Raw genomic sequence first — 10,914 nt, 5'->3', positions numbered from 1 at the left:
ATGGTGAACCTTAAACACAAGTCAAGTTTATAATTGAGGTTATGTCCAAAATGTGAGGTATAACCCTCAGTTATGACCTGTTCTTATGACCAACTAAACAATTAATGGATTAATTTCAACAATACTCGATATATTAATCAATAAGGAAAACATGTCAACCAACTGATTGATAGGCCATTGTAAAAACATTTTATTGAAGTAATTCAGTTTCCATAAAAGTGAGGTACTTTAATGTTGAAGCCTCAGTTAGGACCTGTTTTTATGACAAAGTAAACAGTTAATTGATACATTTTGACAATATTCCACCTGTTAATCAGGAGAACAGATCGACTTGATGATAGGATAATGGTCAATATGTTTTTATTTTAGTAATTCAGATGTTCAAAACTTGAGGTCCTATACCACTGTAGCCCCAGTTATAACCTGTGTTTATGTCCAACTAAACGATCAATCGATTCGTTTCGACTATAATCGATTATTATCGACTCAGCAACCGATAAGGAAGACATATGGCCAGTCCCCGGCCTCGTGTTAACCTTTATTATTGTGATCCGTGAGGCTCATCATCACATGGAGACAGCCTCCACCCCCCTCACCATCTTGCGGCCGCTGGTCGGAGATCTCCGCCCCAGTCATGTTGGGCTACAGCTCGGAGCCCGGATGCGCCGCCATGCCGCCTCTACCACGGAGCGAATAATGTCTCCAGCAACCTGCCCGACGCTGGAGGACTAGGAGTTGACTGAGGAAGTCTTATCCGGCGTTGGTGGGGGACAGAGGAGCCGTCTCAGCGGCCACGGAGCTTTGTTTTCTACCGTGTTTGTGAGTCGACCTGCCGCCGTGTAGGAACACTTGTGTGTGTGTGTGTGTGTGAGTGTGTATGTGAGTGTGTGTGTGTGTGTGCGAGCTAGCTCAGGCTAACGCTAGCTCCGAGTGCGGGGTAGTGACAGTCCGGCCGGAGGCGGGGAGGAGAACTGCGAGGTGAGACTGTTATTTTGATGGCGACTACACACACTTGAGTTGTAGGCGAACAGGAGGCCGCCAGGGAGATAGTATCACCCCGGGCAGGGCGACTCACACACGGGGCTCGGGCAGAAGCGGTGCTCCTCCGCTGCTCGTCAGATAGCGCGGTTTGTGCAGCGGGACGTTTGCTCGACGTTGTGGCCCGCGGAAGAGAAGCTAGGAGCTAGCTGCTAACTAGATAACTGTCCAGCACAGCCAGGGAAACTTTTCAGGTCAGTCACCCCCGAGCGGACACGACCCAGAGGTCGCCCCCCTCAGTCCGTAGCTGTGCGACTGACACTCCGGATTTATAAACCAGACCATGTTTTGAAATGACAAGTGGGAAGCGGAGGAGTTGACCACGACGTCCACTTGAGCTGACCCCGTGTCTGTGAGCTGCTCCCTGGAGGACACAGGTCCCTGGACTCTGGATCCCAGAAGTGTAGCCTTTTAAGAACTTCAGCGGGTACAAGCGACTACAAGTTTTCACTCTTTAGTTTGTGAGATCGCAGCCACTGGAAATCTCCTCCAGGCAAATTTGAAGCTCCTGTAACTGCTGTTAATGTTTGGTTATGACATGTACCTCATGTTTCAATGTGTGATCAGGATGTGCATTTCTTATTGTTGTTATTCCAGTGATCCTGCCAAGTGCTTTTTAAGCATTGTAAAAAGAGCTGTACAAATACAATGTATTATTGTTATAAGCACATTGAGATAGGGCAGGCAGATGCTTTAAAGTTGGGAATATTGCAGCATTTCACAAAATGTCTTTAAGAAATATGAAAAATGGGGGTAGGACTGGATGAGTATTTACGTCTCCTTTTTGGATATCATTTATTTATGTATTTCAAACAGTTGTTGTTAAAGTTCAGTTGCTTGCTTTGCCTTTTCATACATGCGGATATTTATATTTTTATTTCAAACATTCTACATATAAACCTAAATAACCTATTAAAATATTGTTGACCATAATTTCACAAACTGGTGGCACTCGGTAGATTATTTCAAAAACTTTATTTTAACCGTTGTTCTCTGTGACTTTCAGATCGAGACAAAAAACGCCAATGTTTGCATCAGCTCTGCAAAGCTAACAAGATGTCCGCCGATGAGGATACTGTCAAAACTGGCGGCCCACAGGCCAGCTCAGCTTCATTTATGCAGCTCTCAGAGTGCACTGGAGGGTACAGTGACATTTCCGTTATGGTGGAGGGTACCACAGCCACCCCTGACTTTGCGGCCGCGTGTCCCGTCCCGGGCACTGCGGCCTCGCCGAAACACACCAGCACGACCGACGTGCTTAGTCACTCAGACAATACTGCACCGAGAAGCAGAGGGAACGAGGACAACATCAGTCACAGGAACAGCTTTCATCATTCCAAACAACAACAACAACAACAACAACAACAGCAGCAGCAAACAAAATTAACGAAGCGGCGCAACACAGCTAGCTTCGGTTTCAAGCATCCGACATCTGGCAAGAGGAGACGAAGGGCCAACTCTGAGAGTGACTCCGTCCTGCCCACCAACTTCCTTCTGGGTGGGAACATCTTCGACCCACTAAATCTCAACAGCCTGCTGGATGAGGATGTGAACAGGGCCCTGAATGCAGAGACGCCCAAATCCTCCCCGTTGCCAGCGAAGAGTCAAGACCCCGTGGAGATCCTCATCCCCCGAGACATCACAGATCCGTTAAACCTGAACAGCGGGTTAGCAGACAGCAGCTTCATGGTGTCCCCCTTCAAGAGCGGTGGCAGGAAGAGACACCGCAACCGACACCATGGAGGAGCAGGAGGAGGTGGAATTTCACACCCACCGGTCAACCTCTCCGAATCGGGAAGACTTGAGGTAAAAACTGGCTGCTCTGCACTGCTTCCTGGTCTGTTACCCTCATCTTCTGCACTCGATGTCTCCAAAGAGTCAGACAGTGTCTCCAATATCACAGGAGAATCCCATGAGCACTCAGCTGACACCACAGCCAGCTGCAAGGAGGAGACAACCACTGTACCGACGGAGGATTCCGGTTCCTCTTTACTGGGAGGTCCAAACCAGCACGCAGGCAGACGCAAGCGGCGGCGCAACTCTGGCAAAATGGAGCTTCCGGTAACCCATTCTACCCCCGTTGCAAAGTCAGGATCTGGAGACAAGAGTAGCAGTACGGGGGGACAGAGATACTCTCAGTCTTTCCACACACCAAGAAGTGGTTCTAAAACAGGTCCGGGAGGCCGTCAGCACCAGCAGCCACGCAACCATAAAAAGGAGCAGCAGAAGAAGTTCCAGTTCGGGAACTACAACAAGTATTATGGCTACCGGAACCCGGGGGCCAGTGAAGATCCACGGGCGCGTTGGCTTCGTCCAGAATGGTTTGAAGGTAAAGAGGTACTGGATTTAGGGTGCAACTCAGGCCACATAACACTGTATATTGCCAAAATGCTAAGACCTGCCCGCATATTAGGTCTAGATATTGACAGTGGCCTGGTGCACGCAGCCCGAAAGAACATCAGACATTATCTTTCTGAGATGCAGACCCAAGAGGCCAGGCGGGCAACGCAGGAGAAAAAGAGCACTAAACAGGAGGAGAGGAATGGAGACGACAGTCGCACAGAAAAGAAGCACAATGAAGACGAGAGCAGGGACGAAAATGGGAAACCAGCGAAAGGAGAAAGTGGCCCCGCAGAGGCTGTAAATGACAATGACCCCCGTCGCACAGATGAGGCAGGGACCCAGAGGCAGGGCAGCAAAACAGAGGAAATGGAGCAGGAAGATCGTGATTCGGGCCCTGCGGATCCCTCTGTGAGCTCCTCTTTCCCCATGTCCCTGCGGATCTCAAGGGGGCCCATTGCTGCACCGCCCCTAACAGAAACATCCACCACACGGCCTGGGGAGTTCCCCTCAAATGTGTCCTTCATGAAGGTAAGAAGACGTTCTGTGTGTGTGTGTGTGAACATCTGGTGCAGGCGAATCAGGCTGCCATGTTGGTGCATCCTGGGAGCCTAGATGAAAGCATTTCAGTAATAGAATTCAGCATGTCGCTGCCTGCATTACGTCTGCAGTGCATCATATATATTCATTAAGACGAGGGTAACAGTGTGTCGTTAGCGCTTGAACAGAACTATTAGGAAATAAGAACGAGTTCACATTTTAGATGAAACTCTGAGTTGAGTGAGTTCACTCTGAGTTTTTGATAGAATTTGCGCAGCCACTCATCTCCCTGTAACATGAGTGATAATTGTATTGCATCTCAATGAAGGCTGGCACCATCACAGCACAGTCACTTATATGGTAATAACCTACCAGGCTATTGAATGGCCGCTTTGATTTGCATGCAAATTTAACTGTTGTAACTAAACGTTGCTGATATTCAAATGAGTAGAATCAAATGTGCATTCATCAGGGTTTTATAGATTTAATTCCATTCAGCTGTAGTTGTAGGCCTCCAACAGTAAGTGAATGAGTCACGTAGGTCTTTTAGGGTATTGATCAAAGTTCACGTGATTGGATTTGTTATTCTAGTTATTGGTTTCTTGTTTTGAATTATCAGCACTTTCTTAAAAAGACCAGTTTCTCCTCCCTCAATTTAGTCTATACAATAATATATAAATCAAGCATGTTGTTCAGAATCTCTTTAAGTCAGACTCCAAAATGTTGTTAATCAGAGTCTTTACAAGATCAAACTGAGCGTGCAGGGAATTTCCACTCGTTTGTCACCCATAGATCTTCTGTGTGTTGTATGTTGGTGTTTGAAGCTGCCACTGATGCTGGGAACTGAAGGATGGAAGCGACATAGAGGCAGCAGCCTATCATTTTCATGGCGTTTTTTTTAAGTTGGCCATTGACCTCTGCTTTTTATTTTGCCTCCCTTTGTCGAGGATGTGACAAATATTCCAACAGCTTTACTTTAATCGACATAAAAGTTTCTCATTAAGGGTTTTTGTTCCTCTAGTTTCAATGGACGTCTCTTCACTCCACTGGCCTTGTGCCTGCTGGCGGTGTGTAGGCAGCCGCATGAATGGGTTTGGAGCAGAAGCTGTAGTGTCTGGGAATGAAGCAGTAGAGATAACAGCCGTGTAGCACAGACCTTATCCTGTAAAGCAGTGAACCGGGCCCCTAGATGAACGCCTGAGCCCGCTCAGTCTGCACAATGCAAGATTGGATATGAAAGAAGAATGTCAGGCTGCAGAGCACTAGAAAGGTGAAGGGAAGCAAATTGAATTTGTTAGTTCCTCTCCACTAAAACCTTATCAATATAGATAATAAAAATATAGTGTCCGTGATTAAGAAAATAAAATTGATCATGGCTGTGTAATAGACCAAACTGCCTCTAAATAGCAACAACGGTGCTTTGCCAGATGTGATATTCCAAAATCTCTTTTGATGGTTGATCAATCTCCTTCTCTTTCTCCTCAACTTTGCTCTTCTATCATCTCTTATTCATTTGTATCAGTCCATTATAAGGTTCCCACTGTTTTACCTGACAAAAACCTTATTAGGAATATTCGGGATTTCTAACCCAGGCTGATGTGACCCAGTTACCAAAGACCCATATCACATTATCAGTTTGCTGATATTATTTTCTTGAAATCTGAACAATTTAATATACAGTACAAATAGGGTCATCCATGTCAACGGGACACGTATCTGAAGGGAGATATGGGCTAACCAAGTCAGAACTTTTTGACTTTGGCCTTATTGCCGTTTTTGTATTTTATTTCAACATTTTACCATCCCCAATGTAAAAAATTTACCGCACTATGAATGATTATAGCAATAAAAGTTAGTGACATTTTCACCAGTTATTTTGTAATGTCATCCAGACCTCCAGAGAGGTCAAAATACCAACATGTAGAGAAGCTGAGCGATAGCTGAGACAGTATCACAAAAACTGTGATGAACTCCATATAAATGAGATCTTGACTTTCCACTCACCTGTCGTAATAACCTCGATGTGTTTATGTTTCAGAAATAATCTTTACTTCATGACAGCTGTTGGACTAATTTACCCCAAAAAGATGTTTATCCTGTCAAGGTCCTGTTTTTCTCACTCCACCCCTTCTCTCCTTCAGGCCAATTATGTACTGGAGAGTGATAACCTGCTTCTGACTCAGCGGCCGGAGTATGACGTAATCCTCTGCCTGAGCATTACCAAGTGGGTACACTTGAACTGGGGAGACAATGGCCTCAAGCGGCTCTTCAAGCGAGTCTACAGACACCTCCGTCCTGGAGGCTTGTTCATCCTCGAGCCGCAGCCGTGGGAGTCGTATGTGAGGAGAAGGAAGCTGACGGTAAGAGACTGGGACACAGAGTGCATTCTGCAGCTTTCTCTTTCACTGAGAAATAACAAATATTTCTTTTCTCTCTCATGTGACAGGATAATATTTCCGGGCATTATCACAGCATCCACCTCAAACCTGACCAGTTTTCATCATACCTTATATCTGAGGTGGGCTTCACCAGTTTTGAGCACCTTGGGATCCCCCAAAGTTCAATAAAAGGTAACTCAACAATTTGTCAGTGCAAGTTTATAACTAACTTGTTATTCACCATCGCAGCCTGATGCCATCTTTAACTACTCTTTGCATTGTGACAGGTTTTCAGAGGCCAATCTACTTATTTCACAAATGACCGCTCCTGCCTTGAAGATCATTGAATGTGAGTAGCCTAAAAACGAGCCAGCCAGCTGCTCTGGACTGCAAGGAATCTTCGTGAGTCCTTAAGGGTTACTCCGGCTTTTTCAGACGCTGAAGAGGAAATGGGACCAGAAGTCGAATTAATTTTGTAAAGATGAGATCCGTTGAGAAGAGGCACCGATCAGAATTTTCTGTGACTTCAAATTCTTTCGGTATGAGATGAACTCTGACGGGAGTCTACAACGTTGTCCAACCTGGAGCCTGACATCATAGTTTGGCCAGACTGTGGAAATTCATCTGAACAGTTTCCACGTGCTAATGACGCCCCAGTTTGATACACAGCCATAACACATGTTTGAATACCTTTGGCCATATATCTCTGCTTTCATGACTTAATTCTGTGCCACCACGTTACCACACTGTACCATGTTAGGGTTGGGGGATAAGGCAGAATTTTCCAATGGGACACCATCACCATTTCAACTGGAAATAACCGGTGAATTCACCAGATTATCTCACTGTAAACCTGCAGTGGAACACAGGATTACAAAGCTATTAAACATTTACACGATGTCTCTGTAAAGCCCGCCCTCGAGTGCAGATAGAGGACACTGCAGGCTGATGGGAAACACAGCCCCATATTGCCAGCTGCCACTGATGGCACAGGAAATGTTCTCTTCGGCGTTAAGTATTTGGATTGGGGTCAAAGCTTTGCATCAGCAGGCACATTAATGCAAATTTGGGTGTTTTTAAAAGAGCCAGAGTCAATCAGTGGATCACTGATGGCGCATATACAGTATGTGTCCCATCTCCTAACCCTAATATGTAGTTTGTTTTGTCATTATTTTGCAAAATGGACCTTAGAGCTGAATTAACCCTAATCGGATACAGAGCTGTAAAAATATTAAACTCCTCATTTTGGATTAGACAAACCCGAAAGCTCTTAAATTGCTGAAGACCTTTGGAAAGAGGTTTGTCTAAGTGATGAAGATAATGATGCACTCAAAACAGCCACATTGGGAACAGTCTGGGAATTCCTGAAAGTTGTTGTGAATGCTGTTGTTTACTTCCCTTTATCAGCAACACATTTACCACTAAGTGATATTTTCTTTTGTGCGGCTTTAGTGAAAAAGGAGCTGTATAATGGTCGAGACAAACTGGTTGTTCCATCCAGTCTCCGCGAAGCTCCCTTTCCTCACTGTGTTACCAAATTGGTGCGTTCACTCAAGTGTCTCGCTTCCATCACTTCTGATTGGAGCCAAGGAAAACCAGTGTCTTCTGCAGAGTCCTTTGACCTGCCAGTGAATGTTGATTGCATCCATTCCCATTGCAGACAAAAACCAGATGTAAGCTGGTGTTAGTGGGGGGCTTTCATCAGCGGATAAGAGGCTATATAGTTCAACAGTACTCACTGTAATAGGAAAGTAGAATACTTAGTCTGGCTGCTGAAATCAGACATCAGCTGTAATTCTAAATCCGAAATTGACAAATCAGATTGAAAATGCTTGAAAAATAGTTTGGGCTGTTTTGAGTGTAACTTTACCTATTTAGGAAGCAGCAGATCAACACGTGGGTTCTCTGGGCCTATGCGATGCTCCACCCTAATGGTAGGGGGCACATTTGAGCTGCTGTGACACGCTGGTGGACTCTGCTCAAGATCATTCAGCACAGACATCACAAGGACTATTTTGCAAAGTAGAAGTTTGGCATGCAGTAATCTGTTTTCATTTTTTTTTTTTTTTTTTTAATGACAGTGAAGCCATAGCCCGACCTTACATGTTGTTTACAATGTCCTCCACAGAGTTCTGAAAAGAGAATAAAATAAGAGTGAAATTGAAGGCAGAGGCCTGTAAAGAGAGTTGCTCCACTGCGCGTCTTCAGTGCCGTGTAATCGTGACATATGCTTAGTTTTGCACAGTCTGATCATCACTGCTGGACAGGCTTTAATTCAAACAGCATCAGAATCACCTGAAGTACTCAGGTACTTTTTTTTAAGGCTAAAAGTAGATTCATTTCTGGAATCTATCCACATGAAGGTTTTCTTTAACCAAATTTGAATATAATTATGCTGTTTGTATTAAAGTGCAAAAAGATTTGATGTGTCTTTTCCTCTTGTTTCCTCGATGTGTCATCATCGCGTCTTTGGCCCAATAAGAACAGGTATGAGTTACAGGTAGTCAGGTTTGTTCTGTGACCATATCTTCGTAGAATTGGCTGGGGTAAAAAAATCTTCCTTTTTTGTGACTGGTTCAGTCACAGTAATTAGCACACTGGGGTAGGAGTTGATGATGATGGATAATTTCTATTTTAGTATGTGATCAATGTAAATTAGTTTTGAAGTTATGTTTTTACTGTTGCAAATATTTAGTTCAGAACTGCTTTTGTCATTTTTTTCAAGTGGATTTATTTTTTTGGACGTGTTTTCAAATGTTTGCTGCCAATTTGCATATTAAATCCCAGGTCAGAGTTTCCGTCTCCTTTAACGGATCAGTATCCAGTTCTGTCACAACAATTGAACATGTACATTGCAAAGGTCTGGTATGATTTGATTAGTTCTGTCCTGGCAGGCACATGGATTGTTAGAGTAGTTCTTTATTTTTTTTTCTAAACTCTGTGAAAGGAGTGTTTGTGTTAATGCACTTTCATTTCACTTCATTTGACATGTTCTAGAAATTTCTTTTTAATTCTTCAAGATTCCGATTTTGCATACTTTTTCCATCAGACTTTTTTATAACAAATTGTGGAACACTGATTAACCTACAAAACAAAGCTTCAGGTTATGTTTTGAATCAAAAGTGAATCGGACGCAGCCTCAGTTGGCCCAACAGACACGGCACCAAATCACACGTCTCTCCTAAGCTCAGACAATCGGATTCTCAGGCTTAGATCAGCCCACTGCTGTAGTTTTAAGGGCGTTTTGCATTCTGTTTTATTAACAATCTTTCCTTTTCGCAGGTCACATAATAAGCATTTTATTTGAAAGATGAATTGTTTAAAGTTCATTTGGTTTTGCCATTGATGTTAAAGATTGCACCTTACTGTCTCAGCAGTGGTCTCCCACAGATTTCAACCCTGGGCCTGACTTGTCATGTCCAGGTGTCCAAGTGAAAGGATGTCTTTGCCGAAGATGTGAAATGGCATGTTGTCATATGGTGTTGATTAAAATCTTTGTACTTCCCTTGAAGTTTTGCACAAAGTTGTGCCACGTCCTAGATTATATTAACTTTCACAAAAACCTGGCTCTAAGTAGCCTGACACCCTCTCAACAGGATTGGATGCCAGTGAGGAATATAACTACAACTATTTCAAAACCTATCATGGTCCGGTCTCCCATTTCAGGTTTTAGTATCCGTCACAATTTTGTGCAATATTTGCTCTTGAAATCTGTTTTCATTGACAAAAATTTATGCCACCATAAGTGTAGGACAGATTTGAATTTGAGAAATCTTTTATAGTTTTGAATGTGAACGATTTTGAGTCCAAGTTTTCATGTTGCAAGGAAAATAATAGGTTAATATGACAAGGTAAATTTCAATCAAAGTTAACCATATTTAGCTTTTTATTCTGTTTCATATTTGCAACTTGAAGACTGGGACCCATTTCAATACTAAGTTAAATGAATTGCAGCATTTTGTTATTTGGCATTTGACTGAGAGAAAGCGATGTTCTGGTGTTTATTTAACAATGTGTGGTAATCCTTATTTTTAGAGATCTGTGGATGCCAAAGAAATTCAATAATTATGTTCAACACTGATTACATTTTCTAAATTCTAAAAACTTGTAGCTACAACCTGATAAGATTTCTGCAGCATTGCAATGAAATGTCGATAAAATATTTGTCCGGAAACACTGTCATACTTACAGTTTGCCCACCTGCTTCTCATTTTCTAGACCTTTCATAACATCAAAATCCATAAAAACTAACAGAGAAAATTGTAATCTCTTTGTAGCACAACAGATGCATAAATTCAAGGCGTGCATGACTTTTAACAGCACTAAAAAGTCACCTCTTCATGTTGAATTTGCACTGATATGACTCGAGGGTATTAAACTAGCTGAGTAAACCTTTTGCGGTTCAAGTTGATGTTTTACATGTGTACCTTTTACTAGGATCAGATTAAAAGAAACTGTTTGAATACAAATATCAGTTCTGTCAGGGAAGCTTTTAATTTTCATGCCTCTGAACAACAACAAGATGTATCTGAATGTTTCTGTGTTCAACATCATCAATGATTAAAAGTGGTTCCAGATTTTGTGGTTCAGTAAGTTTTTATTTTGGGGTGGAAGTTGG

General features: G+C 43.1%; 1 protein-coding gene across 1 annotated transcript; it reads left to right on the top strand.

The window, feature by feature from the left end:
* Positions 1-593: 593 nt before the first annotated feature.
* Positions 594-10,873, top strand: mepcea (methylphosphate capping enzyme a). The gene is made up of 5 exons (XM_062405925.1): positions 594-819; positions 2,045-3,909; positions 6,060-6,278; positions 6,365-6,488; positions 6,584-10,873. The coding sequence occupies exons 2-5, from the start codon at positions 2,095-2,097 to the stop codon at positions 6,616-6,618; spliced, it is 2,193 nt and encodes a 730-aa protein (XP_062261909.1). The 5' UTR covers positions 594-819; positions 2,045-2,094; the 3' UTR covers positions 6,619-10,873.
* Positions 10,874-10,914: the final 41 nt, after the last annotated feature.

This window comes from Platichthys flesus, chromosome 15 (assembly GCF_949316205.1).
Source record: "Platichthys flesus chromosome 15, fPlaFle2.1, whole genome shotgun sequence".
Taxonomy (NCBI): Eukaryota; Metazoa; Chordata; class Actinopteri; order Pleuronectiformes; family Pleuronectidae; genus Platichthys; species Platichthys flesus.
This window is presented reverse-complemented; position numbering and strand designations above follow the sequence as displayed.

Coding starts and splice junctions, on each gene's coding strand:
- mepcea (XM_062405925.1), top strand. CDS start 2,095: ATGTCCGCCGATGAGGATACTGTCAAAACTGGCGGCCCACAGGCCAGC. Junction 6,279..6,364: donor TGAGGAGAAGGAAGCTGACG/GTAAGAGACTGG, acceptor CTCATGTGACAG/GATAATATTTCCGGGCATTA. Junction 6,489..6,583: donor CCCCCAAAGTTCAATAAAAG/GTAACTCAACAA, acceptor GCATTGTGACAG/GTTTTCAGAGGCCAATCTAC.